Source organism: Anoplopoma fimbria, chromosome 7, assembly GCF_027596085.1.
Source record: "Anoplopoma fimbria isolate UVic2021 breed Golden Eagle Sablefish chromosome 7, Afim_UVic_2022, whole genome shotgun sequence".
Taxonomy (NCBI): Eukaryota; Metazoa; Chordata; class Actinopteri; order Perciformes; family Anoplopomatidae; genus Anoplopoma; species Anoplopoma fimbria.
Window position 1 is genome coordinate 6,642,383 of NC_072455.1, and position 16,319 is coordinate 6,658,701.

Consider the following 16,319-nt stretch of genomic DNA (forward strand, 5'->3'; position numbering starts at 1 on the left):
CTATGAATAATTTCGAAGAAATTAAATAGCATATCAATTTTATCATTAATGAAAAGTTGAATTCATAAAAAATAATACGTATTCTTTTTCAATTCAGTACACTAATTGGCCCATACTGATAGCCTTGGTGTTGAATGGAGCACTACAATGTGTTCTTGACCCACAAACCGTTGGTTAATCTCAGCTTTCTTCTTCTATGATGCTGTAGTTGTAGATTGCAGACTGTAGTTTGGTTGCTGTATTAGTACTTGTGTGATATTGAGAATCTAGCTTATTGTTTTCTGCAGTTTCATTGTGTTAGTCTTTGCTGTAAGAATCATTCCATCTTCAGCGGCCCAAACACACTGAGACTACCACCTGTGTGTACAGGTACTTGTCACATGATTGTGATGCGGGGCCCTTAACCCACATGGTTTTCTGTCCCCTTATGGCATGGCATACTAATACCCACTTAAATAAAAACTAAGAATACTGGCTCAAACTCAGGGGTTTTGCTGCTACAGTCTTACATGGTACCAGTCTAGGCCTCACTAGTTTACAGAGGCTATTGTTAGCTCATTTCATTCAATTAAATTCAAATTTAGAAGTCAACTCATGATGTACTTTCATGTAGAGCAGTTTGAGACTGTACTAATCTACAGACGAACAAGAATGTTTGCTAACATTATTTCTTATGTTTACCTGAGTCAGTTCACTGCCTTTATGACTCTTTACTACTTGTGCTACTTATATATTATATTCAGCATAGTGACATAGGCTCTCTTTAAGCCCGGAGTTTGACCAATCTTTTACTAGAGCTTTAGATACTGATAAAGTGTGCATCTCTATTAACATAAGAGCTGAAAAAATAAGTTGATTAATTAGTCAGTTGAGCAGAAACTATTCTAATAACATAATAATATTTAAGCCACTCTTTTCAACAGTTTTAAATTAAAGCTACTTAATTGCAAGAAATTGCTGCTTTTCTTTGTCATATTTGATAGTGAACTGAATATGTTGGTTTCTGAGACGTTCAATAGAGTCACTTTGGGCTTTTTGATGGGCATCTATAGTTAATAGACTCCAATGACCCACTCAAAAAAAGATGCTTACTAAACTAGAAACTTCTGAGAGCAGCATATCTACCTTTCATCACTACAGTTATCGATAGGCCCCAGTGGAGACCTCTAACCTCTTTCCCTGGAGGTCTGAGGCTGAGTCGCCAGAGTTCCCAACTCTGGGGGCGTTTAGGCCTCATGTGAGAAATTCAGCCAGGGAGAAGTTTCTCACTAGACCAAGAGAGAAGAATGTGTCATGATATGGCTAGACTGAGTGAATGGAGGAGGAGGAGAGAAAGAATGAAACAGTCCCTGGAGGGAGACAGTGAGACGGGGAAAAAAAGCGATGGGGGCTGTGGACCGTGTCTTTATTTGGGAAACATTGTTTTGGTTTGGGCAGATGTGGGAGCCTGAAGCGAAGCCACATACTCTGATGTAGAGACACTTCAGACACTCAGAGAGGAGGGTGGATGCACATGCATGTTAAAGCATGCACTCAGTCACACACATATTCTGTTCATACGCTCACACACGTAATGTGTCTGTGATGTGTTCATACGCTCACACACGTAATGTCTGCTCATGTGTGTTTGTGTGAGTGTGTGTCCAGCACAGCTAACAAAGCCTGTTCTGTCACGCCCCGCCCCCTCCTTTATGTGAATATCTCAAGCCTCGTTCGTCTCACTGCCGCTCCTCTAAGCCTCTACTCTAGCCGAGCACATGACGTGACTCAGACAGGACCACTATGACACACACTGAGCAATGGTATAAAGGAGCATGCTCTCCAGTGTGCACAAATAATCTGTACAGTCTGCAAATTTCCCCGCTGCGGGACTAATAAAGGATTATTTTACAGGCCTGCTTATGTTTTCAGGATCAGATATGGCAGAATGTCAGTCCTCTGTTTTATTTTCCACTCCAGTACTAAACTCCACTCTGCAGTAACTAGGGATGCACCTATCTGACTTTGTCAGTCCCAATACTGGTACCTTGGCTTTGGGTATCAGCCAAGACCCAGTACCTATCTGATACCGCTGTTTAATAATCTGTATGCCTCACTGTGTGGAAGAGACTGGTTATACTCATTTGTGTGTAAGGCAACATCAGGCTTGACTTAAATATTGTAAGATATAAGTTTGAATTGTTATTTAGTATTAAAACAATGAATGGTACACCAACACGTTGGTAAAAAATCTTCAAAAATAATGCGAATTACAGTTCAAGTGTAAATCTTTCTAATGAAGCAACAAATTGGTCAAAACTTAACAGAAATTTAAATTCCTGTATACAATGTATAGAGTATATAGACACATAGAGTCACTATCGGCCTGCTATTGAAATCGGTGCATCCGTAAAAGTAATTAATGCTAAGTCAATAGCCACTGCAGGACAACAAAAATCCTGACTGCTTCACTCAGTTGGTAAAGCAAAGTTTTGCTGCTCTATTTGTCCTGGTTGGACCCCGGAGTCAGCTAAATGTCTGTCCTCTCCCAAAACATGTCCCCCCTCTTTTAAACAGATGCAGTCTAATTCTTGAGTGTATTTACACTGTTGGGAAATATAGACTGGGTAGACTTATGTGGTTACATTGATCTGTTTTTGTTCCACCTGATCTGGATTTCCCCTCCAAACGTCCCTGGTGGAAACCTATTCTTCTGTAAGCGCAGTCTTAATGTAAGTTATGAATCACATTTTTTAATGTATGGATTCTTCTGGTTTATGTTTACTGTCCATTAAGATCTCACACATAATTATTCAGATCACCTCCAAGACGCACTGGAGTGGTTCACAGCTGAGTGTGAAGAAGCTAGAATGAGAGTAAGAACTCCCGGTCTGAGACCATGGCGCTCTGCCAGGAAATGGTGGATTTGGGACCGGGTAGTCGCCAAAAGTGAAGGACTATAAATATCTCAGTGTTGTTCCAGTTAGGGTAAAATGTAGCATCATGTCAAAAGGCAGATGGTTTCAATGAGGTCCGTATTAATGTAGGAGTGGCACCAAACGGTCTGGTGAAAGAGGGAGCTAACCATGCAGGCAGAGTACTTCATGTTTCAGTTGTTATACACTAAAACCCTCAACTGTGGTCATGAGTGAAATAATAAAATCATTGACACAAGAAACAAAATGGGATTTAAGTGTGTAGTCTTTAGTGGGATCTATTGGCACAAATGGAATAAATAAGTATGTTTTCTTTAGTGTATATCACAATTTATATCTACATATAAAGCAGGTACTGGCCACCATGTTTCTACATTAGCCAAGAATGGACAAACCAAACCCTGGCTCTAGATTAGGACCTTCGTGTTTTCAAATGGACCATTTTAGTAACACGCGCTTGGCAGCAAGATTTCTGTGTATCTTACCAGTTTGAATCACAAATTGCAAAAGACCCTCTATGACTGCCCCAATGTCTAAATCCAAGGGCTTGGTTTATCATCTGATGGAATATCTAAACTTTTAGGAAGGGCTGATCTTTAGCAAAACATTACTTAAATCTGCCTCCTAAACACCAGTGATCAAGCACTCAAGCACCTGTATTAGAACACCCTTTATTAGTTTCACTGTATACCAAGTATTTTAGAATCCAAGATTCAGATTTTACCTTCTATAAATACGCTGATGATATGACTCTCTTCAGCCTCCTACATGAGGGGAACACTGCAGGGGGAAGTCTGTATTTTAATTATATAACATCCCTCAGGAACTGGTGTAAGTCGAGTCCTCTTGAGATAAACACTAGTAGAACCAATGAATGGTCATATCCAGTGATGGTGCAAGGGATCATAAAACTCAAGGTTCACGGATCACGGATAGGATCAGAACAAATTAAAAAAGGGAGCAAAAATAACTTAAAGATCCTGATCACGCTGTATTGCCTCCGATACTTGTCGCCGATCGTTGTAGATCCATATTGGCAGATACAGATAGATTTTTGTTGATTTGTTTACTTATAGCAGCTGGTCTTCAAGACTCCAGACCATTTTTTTTGCACCATCAAAAAAATGATTCAACCACTCTGAAGTCAGACTAAAATTTTATGATTAGGATATAAAAGATTGTATTTTTACTGATCTTTATCTTTTAATGATATACACTTTAGTTTTATAGATATATAAAGTATATATTTCAAGAATCAAAATATATTCCTGAAATGGTGAACTAAAATGTTATCATGGTTTCTTGGTACAGAGACTTTAAGTAAAGTTATGGGTGATTAACAAGGCCAGTAAAACTAAAGAGAAACCACTGAATACCAAACAAAATCTCTTGGCATAACAAGCGACTCATCCCATCCATTACACCCACAGTGTGAATTGCTTCCCTCTAGAAGGTGCTTATGAATGTCAACAGCCACCAAAAATGTCTACAAGAAATGATTTTCCCAACCACAGTTAAGTTATGAAATACACAATTAATGGTACAGGGTCATCCTCACACCACCCTCATTGAATTTGCTCATTGTACTTTTTGAAATAAGGCTACTGAACTGTATTTGATTGCAAATGATTGAACTCCAAGTTCTCCCAATGTTTTTACTAATTCTTAATACTGTATTCTTTGGAACTCATGCTGATTGTGGTGAATCTAAAGACAATTTTCCAAATTGTGAAAAATAAAGTTCCCAACTAACTATTTTAACATGATCACCTGATTTGTAAAAGTGCCCTTTAAACTAAACATCAAACCACACGTCAAAAATGTTAGACACACACTTAATACCCTCAATATCACCTCAACCATGTGGCTGTTTTCCCAAATTCACTGGCAGTCTTCAGTGTATATGGGTGATTCACACTATATTCAGTCCAGTGATCCCTGTAAGATAAAATTCACAGAGCCCTTCGGAGGAGTATTTCACTAGACTTTGGCCAAAGTCCAATTGTATGAAGAAAAAGAAAGGAGAAATGAGGCCCAAGTCGAAAATAACAGTAATTACTCTTAAAGTGAGCTAATGTTTCTCAAGCTATAACTCAAAATATCAACACTGTTATAGACCAGGACCAAAGAGATTGAGGCTTGAAATAGTTCTCTTTGCTACCATAACCTAAATTTGGTGACAAATCGACCTTATTATATTAACCATGCAGACTTTAAAGGTTCCTAAGGTCTTGCTGCCACAAAACAACAGTGTTTTTAAAGCATTTCTCCTTTCCTTTGCCCGTTGCCCTGTGCTGAGGCATTATTTCTACACAGCCGTTTTTCCTAAGCCGCTCTATGACAGCTCTACTATTCATCAGTGTCTAATCAAACAACCGATTGTGTTTAACAGTGCTCCACAGCCATTCAGCTGATATTTCAAAGCTCTGCACGCTTACGTTCCATGAGAAGAAATGACTGTATTCTGGTATGACGTCAGCACAGGAGGTGGTGTTCGTTTTCCAGCGGGCAGGGGAAGCACCTGGGTGAGAGCTGGAGGCTCTACAGCACCCACCCAGCGCCCCCAACACACGCACACCACCACACACACCCCCAACACACGCACACGCACACACACACACACACACACGCACACACGCACACACACACTCGCTCTCAGCTCTACAGTTTAATACACACAGCTGACACTCCACCAGGAGAAGCATACAGGAGACATAGTGGTTCTCTGTAATTTACAGCCAATAGTCCTGTAATGCTTACAGTAGTCACCCTGGCTACAGGGAGACATAATGGAACATGGCAATTCACACCTAAGAAACAATACATGATGTTATAAGAATCGTAATAATGTGAACCCACCATTAAAATGAGGGGAATTGACTTCAAATGAGTGACATTTTCAAGTGGAAGAAGAAAGTCCCACTTGACTGTACAGTATGTGGCAACCTGCACTTAATATATTTCATCCACATGAAGGAGTCAGGGGGTCTCCCTGCAGATGGGCCCCAGCTGCAGGGCTTCTATTACTCGTTAACTGCCCTGGTTGTTATTTCAACACTTGTAGCAGAGTTCTAATTTGTTATGGGAATGTCATCCTTAGCCTCAGATCAACAATACTCTGTTATGCTGTTCATTCTTCTGTTATGCTGTTCATTCTGTACACATGACATCTATTGCATTCTGTCCATCCTGGGAGAAGGATCCCTCCTCTGTCGTTCTCCCATAGGTTTCTTCCTTTTTTCTCCCTGTTAAAGGGGTTTTTTAGGGGAGTTTTTCCTGTGCCGATGTGAGGGAAGGACAGAGGATGTCGCATGTGCACAGATTGTAAAGCCCTCTGAGGCAAATTTGTAATTTGTGATTCTGGGCTATACAAAATAAACTGAATTGAATTGAATTGAACAATAGAGTGTAACTGCCCTCTGATCAGTCGTTAAAGGCTATAACCCAGTGTGTGTCACAAATGAATTAAACATGGCACCAGCAGCTGATTCAATGTCTAATGAGAATCTCTACAGTCCCTGTTTATATGGCAACCAGGGCTGCAGTCATCTTCAAATTAATCATTTGGTGTACGTGTCAGGAAATCCTCAGCATCGCCTAAATATGACAATATGAGAGGATTTAGACAAAAACAGAAGAGTCCTTCTCCCCACAGCGTTCAGCCAGCCTTCCACTGTACATTCAGTTCCTGTCACAGCAATAACTACTGTTAGAGTTTTTGTTGCTGCGTATATGTGCACTCCGACCGTATGATTTAATCCTGTATTGTCTATGTATAGATATAGACCATACTGAACTAAATGATATGGTGAGAGTGATTTAATATATACTACAATATGTTTTCACATGTTCACTTTCCTCAGTCTGTTGTGCCTGCTCTGTAAAAACTAGCCTTACGATGGAGCCTTGCATTTACATTACAGGCAATCGTGATATTCATTTGTGTTATTTTTTTGTCTTATTGACAATATGACAATATTGAAAAGTGTCCAAAAACAAGCTTGAGGGGTTTAATAATCCCATCTTCGACATGCTGAAGTGTGCCTGAATACCATGCATAAAAAAGATGGAGCGCAGTAATAAGACATTACTCCATGAAATGATGGAGTAACAAGAGCAATAACACCGAGCCAGACTCGGTCACGAAGAGCTTAAAAGCATTGAAACATCTGCCTGGAGACAGTGAAGACAGCTCCAAACACTGCTAGCAGGTTGATTGACTGAATGAGTCCATCCATTTGCTGATAAAAGCTCACAGACATTAAATCATTGGTGTCTGTTTTGGACAATATGTTCTTTAGAAGTAGTAACCAGGCAGAAAGTCACTGATGACTCTCAGCTGCTGCGTTGACTCCCTTTTTGTTTCTCGTGCTTTCTTTTAATTTCCTCGTCATTAGGTGAACAGTGAGCACCAGTATGCCCAACACTGATATGACTCACTGTCATTATGAATCATGATGCTCTGGTGCATGGTGGTCATACTTACTGGAGTGGAGGAGAGAACCTTTTCATACAGTACAGTTCCCACTCCTCACTCTCATTTAATATATGATGTCCACTGAGAGAAGTTGTCACAACACATTACCTGGAAGGGAACAATGAGAGCCATGTTCTCATACATACATACATAGAGGTGGGGAGATTAATCAACTGTACTCAATTGCTGTTACTTTTTAAAAAACAAGTAGTCAAGTACAAGTAAAAGTAGTCATCAAAAAACTATTTGAGATAGAGTACAAAAGTATTTTCAGATAAAATGACTTGAGTAGCGATTAGCTTAAGAAAAACAAGTCTTAAATTAGATGAGGATATGACTGGAATCATTTCCTCAGATAAAGTTAAACAAGTAATCACATGCATTCACTTGTATTTATTTGTGATGACTTGACAAGTCATGATCTCCTGATGACATGACCTGCCACTAACAGGCCATGTACCACAGGCCTTCAAACTAGCTGTAATTAAACCTCTTCTTAAGAAACCCACTCTTGATCCAGAGTCGTTGGCTAACTGTAGACCTATATCTAACCTTCCCTTCCTCTCTAAGATCCTCGAGAAAGCAGTAGAAAAGCAGCTGTGTGACTTTCTACATTTTCAGTCAGGATTTAGAATGAATCATAGCACAGTGACAGCATTGCTGAAAATGACCAATGACCTTCTAATTGCATCAGACAAAGGACTTGTCTCTGTACGTGTATTGTTAGACCTTAGTGCTGAGTTCGACACCATTGACCATCAAATCTTATTAGAGAGACTGGAGCATCTAATAGGCATTAAAGGAACCGCACTTAGCTGGTTTAAGTCGTATTTATCAGACCGATCTCAGTTTGTATATGTAAACAATGAAACCTCGATGAAAACCAAACTCAGTCACAGGGTTCCACAAGGGTCTGTTCTTGGACCAATTTTATTCACCTTATATATGCTTCCTTTAGGGAATATTATCAGAAAACACAATAAACTTTCATTGTTATGCAGATGGTACCCAATTATATCTATCGATTGAGCCAGACAAAACTAACTAGTTCTCTAAACTTCAAGCATGTCTTAAGGACATAAAAACCTGGATGACCTGAAACTTCTTGATGTTAAACTCTGACAAAACTGAAGTTATTACCAGATCACCTTCGAAATCAATTATCTAACGATATAGTTTGTCTAAGTGGCATTGCTCTGGCATCCAGCACTACCGTAAAGAACCTCAGAGTCATCTTTGATCAGGATCTGTCTTTTAACTCTTATATAAAACAAATTTCAAGGACAGCCTATTTTCATTTACGTAATATTTCAAAAATCAGGCAAATCCTGTCTCAAAGCGATGCAGAAAAATGAGTTCATGCATTTGTTACCTCTAGACTAGATTACTGCATTCGTTATTATCAGGCTGCTCTAATAGGTCTCTTAAATCTCTCCAGTTGATCCAGAATGCTGCAGCACGTGTTCTAACAAAAACTAAGAAAAGAGATCATATTACTCCAGTATTAGCTTCTCTGCACTGGCTCCCTGTTAAATCAAGAATATAATTTTAAATTATTCTACTCACCTACAAACTGGCCAGGCACCATCTTATCTAAATGAACTTATAGTTCCATATTACCCAACTAGAGAGCTGTGCTCCCTCAATGCAGGGTTACTTGTGCTTCCTAGAGTATATAAAAGTAGGATGGGAGCCAGAGCCTTCAGTTATCAGGCTCCTCTTCTGTGGAACCAGGTTCCAGTTTCAGTCCGGGGGGCAGACACACTCACCACTTTCAAGAGCAGGCTTAAGACTTTCCTTTTTGATAGCGCTTATAGTTAGGGCTGGCTCAGGTTTGCCTTGGTTCAGCCCCTAGATATGCTGCTATAGGCCTAGACTGCATACTATTACGCTTATTGGCTTTGCTTCTACCATGGAGTCTTTGTGCTTTCTCGCCTCGCAGGTTTCCATAAATCGTGGCTGTACCTGGACTGTGGTCGTGCCTCCTGCTGTGGCCCTGATGACACCTACTGCTACTATCCTTATTATTATTAGTCACATTACTATTACTATTCCCTGTACCATTACACTTATTGGCTTTGCTTCTACCCTGAAGCCCTTTTGCTTTCTCACCTCGAAATAGTAGTGTTACAAGTAGTCCTGCTTTCAAAATGATACTCAAGTAAAAGTACAAAAGTATTAGCATCAAAACATTGTTAAAGTATCAGTAAAGTATACTCATTATGCAGAATGGCCCATTTTAAATAATATAATTATATTTTAATATATTTTACTATCATTAGATTATAATTATTAATGCACTGTGTTGACTACTTTAATGTTGTAGCTATTAAAGGTGAAGCTCATTTTGATTATTTTATATATTTAATAATTAGGCTGTATACTGCTTAATAATACATCATAGTTTATTAGTTGATTTATAGTTTGTATTAAGAATCTAAATCTTTGAAGTAGCCTAACTAGTAGCTAATTTTGTCAAATAAATGTAGTGAAGGTATAAGTACAATATTCCCCTCTGAGATTAAAATGTACAAAATGTTCTTCTGGAGTGTCAGAAAGTAATTATAAAGAGTGTCAACATGTTACAGTGTCCTTAAACTTGGATCATTCCAGTATAGATGTCCTAAATCCTGGTTCCCATCACAGACAGACACAGATCAAATCCAGGTCTCTCCAATCACATGAAGACAATACGATTAGAGAAGTGGACTAATCTGTCTCTTGTCTTTCTGAAAATCTCTCAAATCAGATGAATCATTCAGGCCAAAAAGGAGATAATATTGTAATGTTTTATTATTGATTACCTGTCAAATACAGATCTGTTGACTCCTTTACTTTGTCCTGAGGAAGAACATCTGTGGTTGAAACATGACTTCAGCCATGTCCACAGGTAATAAAAGCAGTTGGTCTTTTTTTTTCCTCTCTACTTTTCTGTCTCTCTTAAGGCTCCATAATGCATGACTAGTTAAATTTATACCATTAGCTTGAATGTTTACAGTACAACAGAAAGCAGTAGTAATGGTATTTTTCATTTTTCTCTTACATAAACTACACTGGTGAGAGTAAAAAGTATGCTGCATTAAAACTACACTGACAAATACAATTTACAAAAAAAAGTTACTTGAGAACATTTAACGGAGTAAATGTTACTCGTTGCTACACACCTCTGCGTATATATGAACAATCACCAGTTCATATTTGCCAGCAACTGTGCAAAAACCATCATCTACTGAGCTTTCCTGAAACTTATGAATAGTTCATTGTGTTTTTAAAAATATTCCATTTAGCTTTCATTGCGAGATTTAGATGAGAAGATCGATCTCACGTGTCTCTCCGCTCAATACGGACCTGGAGGCTGAAAGAGGTTAGCCTAGCTTAGCGTAAAGACTGGAAGTAGGTTGAAACATACATCTATTAACACTGCCAAAGCTCACTAATGTCACCTTGTGCCTTGTTTGCTTAACGTGAACACAAACTGAAGTTTAAAAAGGACGAGTTGTGGTTTGACCTTCATCAACTATTTTAGACAAACAACAGACAGGTGCAGTGAGTCCTGCTACTCCAAGTCTGTATGCTAAGATAGGCTAAACATATCTCTCAAAATTAAATTGAACTATTCTTATAAAGGCTCATTACCATTTGGGTCTTCATTTATTTTTGTACTTTTGGCCATCATAAATGTATTGATGAGCTTGTACTCATTAAGTTAATTGTTGATGTTGAAATTAAGTTTGACTGGTTAAAACCCACAGGTTAGCAAAACTTCAGAGATAAAGTGAAGGTGAGGAAGTCTGTGTGTCTGTTAACGGACACACAGAGTTCCTGTGCAATAAAGGATTATTACCAACACAGTTTAAGACTGTTAGTTTGTTAACAAGCTGTCTGAGTGCTAATTACTCTGGGGAGTAAAATGTTGCCTTAAGTGATAAAAAGATATTCATGCTTAAAAAACATTGGCTTATGTAACTTGTATGACCATGAAAAGTATTACATAATGGTAAATGCTACAACAGTGTAACAGAGAGTTCTAAAGTTGGAAAATTAACTAATAAAGTTTGCTAACATTACACATCACAAAATAACAGTCATACAGATTAAGTAAGACCTTTGAATTCACCTTTTGGTATTGAAGAGGAACTATGTATAATATCGTTCTTCATGCAAAATAAAGTTAGTAAGTGTCAAAGTGTAGTGTGATGCACCAGGCAGCAACAGGTTGTGAATGATTCATTCTGCTCTGAAGAATGGAGCTGTTTGTAGAACATAGCCACAGTACTGAGGAGGACAACAGTAACAGATCAGAGCTGCATTGTTCACTGGGCCAGTTATACAATCCCTGTCTGAGTGGTTAAAGCATCAGCCTCCATTTATGACCATTTACGATTAGGAGTGTGAAGCAGTGGTTATGATTTCCTTAAAGCGCCCCTCTGGACTTCAACAAAGTAACAAAATGAGGAAATAGAGAAGTGTTTCTTTGTTTCACCATCAGTCATTTCATTGTGCCATCCTACACCCAACGCCTCATCAACTTACCCATGACACACTCAAGGAGAACTGGGGAAACCTCTGGTTTCATTATGTGTGATTGAGCCTAAGTGAAGTAGGAGGTGAATCTCAGTGTTCCAGAATAACCACTGTAATATTTACTGATAGCATAATAATAACCCATCACTGTTCTATCTGTACAGATCCATTACTGTTCTATCTGTACCGACCCATCACTGTTCTATCTGGACGGATCCAACACTGTTCTATCTGTATCGACCCATCACTGTTCTATCTGTACCGACCCATCACTGTTCTATCTGTACAGATCCATCACTGTTCTATCTGTACGGATCCATTAATGTTCTATCTGTACAGATCCATTACTGTTCAATCTGTACGAATCCAAATATAGGAGAACCAGCTAGCCTACAGTACAATCTGTCCAGGACTTCAATCTAAGCTGTAACCTCCTCAGACCAATTTCTGATGAGTATGAGGTGGAACTTTAACATACCAATAGAGATGCAGCTGCCATGCATGCTGTCTGCCTGGTGAAACAGGTAGGCGATGGTGCAAAACTGTCCCAACCAAACATACCAATGAGCTGCAACAATCCTCTCCCCACCTCCTCCACCACTCTGTCTCTCAACAGTACTGCTTACTTTCAGGTGGTTCCACTTTAGAGCAGAGAACCTTTGAGAGTGACAGGATAGCTGCTTAGTGGTGAGAGCCTTGGCCTGAACCCACAGCACCACAAACATCCGACACGGTCTGCAGTTTCCCGTGAAAGTGAGAAGAATCTGTGTGATAAGTCACCCAGCATCAGATAAGCATGTTGCTGCTGCTTTGTTCAGCCTAGCTTAAGGGCTGAGCCTTTATCTAGCTTAGCATCAGTTTTAGAAAGAAGTGTCCATGCATACATGGAGATCAAAACCAGACCTCTATTCATCTAAACTGTCATCTCATGCGTGTCCTCCCCAATAGGGCTGCAACGGACACAGTTTTTATTAACTATTCATATGAGCGTGCCGTTGGACCTTTGAAACAGTAGTCTGTGAATGCAGTGTGAATGTTGATTGCATATACCAGAGCTCAAGCTGACATGATTTTGAGGTATTTTCTCTTTTTGGCGAGCAGATATTTAATTCACAGCTCATAAATCAGAGAAAAGCTGCAAATCTACACAATTGACATGATGGAGGCAGCACATGTTTCAAATTTTTGTTGGGAAGTTGATTATCAAAATTGTCGTTGTTCTTCTTTCTGTCGGTGAGTAAACTGCAAATCTTTTTAGCTTTCCATTAGAGGCTGACCAGTACTGGGTTTTTAATGGTGATAATAATATTAATATTTGTAAGTAACAAGCATCCAATATTGATGTTTTGACTTAAAAATATTATATATTTTATCATACATAAACGCTTTATATTCAGTATATACAATTTCTTTAATTTGACTGAGGAAGACTGGAACCCGTTCTCTTTTAGCAGACAGGTCAGAGTTCCAGCTGCAGTACAGATGTCCTCTGAAAGTTCAACTTCTAACTCTTCAGCAGGGTGGATGCTTGATGAAACCTTTTCTGAGTATCAACAGTAGAGAGTCTTAGCTCGCTGGGGGGGGGGCCTGAGGATTTCACTGGAATGTGTGTGGAATGAGGAAGTGTGCAGCCACTGGGCCGCTCAGTCAGCCCAAGCGCTGACTGCTGGGAAGGTTCGGGTTAATCTGATCAGCACAGCACGGGAACACCATTTATTAGTGCATCTGTCAATGCGCTCTTTATCTTCAAGTGTGTGTGTGTGTGTGTGTGTGTGTGTGTGTGTGTGTGTGTGTGTGTGTAAGAGTGAGAGAGAATAGAAAATATATATTTTTTACTTTTTTAAAGAACAAATTAATAAAATATAAAACAAGTAAACTTAATCTTAAGGTTAAATCAAGACTTGCGTGTATTACAAACAAGTAATAAGAGGATTTTCTTTTCTTACCTCCAGGACCTGGACATAGCTCGAGGGGAACCATCCTCTGGCTCCGTCCAGCTCTCCCTCCCACCAGCCCCCGGGCAGAGCCTGGACCACCTTAATAATGTCCCCGGCCTCGAAGCTCAGTCCCTGCTGGTGCTGCTCCCCGCTGAACGGGTACAAACTTTTGCAGTACGATCCAGACATCGCCAGCACGACTTCTCTCTCTCACGCGCGCAGTGATGAAGACACACTCCGCTTCGTGAAACGTTGTGTCCTGGTTTGTGTCCGGTGCTGGCTCAGCTCGTAGAGCAGCGAAGCGGAGTGAAACTTGTGTGAAGCCGGTGAACAGGTTCTCCTCCCCAGCGCTCTGCTCCTCCAGCCTGTCTGCCAGCAGCACGCTCCGTCTGTCCGCTACAAGAGCACCGTCAAGCCGCGCGTAGCGAGAGGGGTGGCAGACGGATGTCTAATAAACCTCACTTCAAAATAAAAGCACAACCTGTTTTGAAGTTGGGAAACGCTATCCCAATGACAAACGAGCAAACTCCATCTGCTGAGGAGATGCGGTTGAGAGCTTGAAACAAATTGTGAGCGAACCTTAGATAATAAGCTTTTTTTCATTTAGCCAATTAACTTTTCAGTGACATGAATGAACTTTTACGTCAACATTTAAAGGTCTTTTCAGTGGGCTACTACCAGCTCCTACTACTACTATTACTACTACTACTAGATATTACTATGCTTCTAGTAGCAGCCTACTAAGCAACAATAAAGATGAGCATGTAGTATTGGCAGTAATTTTAGCACATAGCAATGTGTTTGTTAATTTTTCATAACTGTGAGTGTGTCACACAGTTACAAACTGCCTACCAGTGTGTTAATTGTGCTGTATACATTTATACTAACTATGAATTTATATAGAGTATCATAAATATCATAAAGCAGAACAGACAGCTTCCATCCTATATCCTATTTGAGAAATATTACTAATGATTTATCTTTATTTTTTCTCGTCACTTTTTTATGCAACTGCGCTTTACCAATTTTAGTATGTAAGATTCTACCGGAAGTTCTGTCTGTTAATATAGAGGACTTAAATCGCAACTGTCGGAATCAGCAGCTAACTTCAAGTTCTTCTTCTTTACTTTATCATACACTCATTTTTTATATAATGATGATGATGATGATGATGATGATGATGATGTGGTGATTTAATGTCGAAACAGCTGTCCATTATATAACTGGTCTCTAGGCCTCATTAAATTAGTACAAGTGATTATGCTGTTTATTTAATCTTTGGTTTATTTATTCATTTTGTGTTGTTTTTATATATTTTTTTAATCCTTTATGAGGGCCTTTGTGACTTTCTTGTTTTACTGCATATGGGATATAAGACAAATGATGATGATGATGATGATGATGATGATAATATAATCTAGTTTGTCAAACAAAATACTTGACAGAATAAAGTAAGAGTGAAATAATCACACACTTTTCTCTTTAAAGCCCTTGTTTTCGTGCTATTTTCCAAGTGAAGACTTTTTGATGGAATTTTATTTTGTCATCTTATTCAAACATATATTTCAAGTGACCAGCATTTAACCAAAGTTGACTTGAACTGCATCATGGATTTTGCCAAAAACACACAAAGGCGAAAGAGTTCCTCATTAGCCCTGTTGCTTGGTATTATGACACATCACAATTTATTTTCAATGACCAATTCTTCTCCCAGATGAGAAACATTATTTTTGACATGGAAACAGACTCTTCACAAGACACCAAACAGAAAATTATTGCACTACAAACAGGAGTCACATGCACAGAGCATGAACAGGTCAACAATATAGTGAGGCATCAGTGGCCAAAAGTGTAGTAGTTAAAAAGAATGTTGAAAAGCAAAGCAGCAGCTGTAGAGATAACCTGACTTTGAGGCCCACAAGAGTTAAAAAATATACATTTCCCACAATCCTTCTTGACCCTCCCTGATTTTATAATGAGTAATCTGATCTTGATGTATGAAGTCAATGTAAGGTCTCTTTACAAAAAATGTATACAACAATCAAAGACTGAAAAGTAAAATGTCTTTGGTAGAATCCCCTGGAGCAACAGGATAAAATCTCATTGCTCATTACCAACACTGAAGGGCCCTTAGCAGAAATGCCAGCTCACTTATTTGAGTGTAGAAAAAGAGAAACGAGTATACACTGTATACATTTATAATGTTGTTGTGTTTTATTAATATGAAAACCACAATTATCAGCAAACATTGCATCGGTCACACGCTCCTGCAGATTCCTCCTCTACAACATCAGGAGGATTCGCCCCTTCCTCACTGAGGAGACGGTGCAGGTGCTCATCCAGGCTCTGGTCATCTCCTGCCTGGACTACTGCAACTCACTACTTGCCGGAGCCCCGGCGTCGGCCATCAGACCTCTGGAGCTTGTCCAGAAAGCTGCAGCACGTCTGGTGTTCAATCGCCCCAAG

At 39.3% G+C, this 16,319-nt stretch overlaps 1 protein-coding gene across 2 annotated transcripts in view; it reads right to left on the reverse strand.

Annotated features, from left to right (window-relative positions):
- Nucleotides 1-14,163, reverse strand: part of gas7b (growth arrest-specific 7b) — a 68,540-nt gene extending 54,377 nt beyond the window's left edge. For both annotated transcript variants that reach the window (XM_054601326.1, XM_054601325.1), the window contains exon 1: nucleotides 13,863-14,163. In XM_054601326.1, the coding sequence (XP_054457301.1) occupies nucleotides 13,863-14,042 (180 nt within the window). In that variant the 5' untranslated portion in view covers nucleotides 14,043-14,163. The remainder of the gene's footprint in view (nucleotides 1-13,862) is intronic.
- Nucleotides 14,164-16,319: the final 2,156 nt, after the last annotated feature.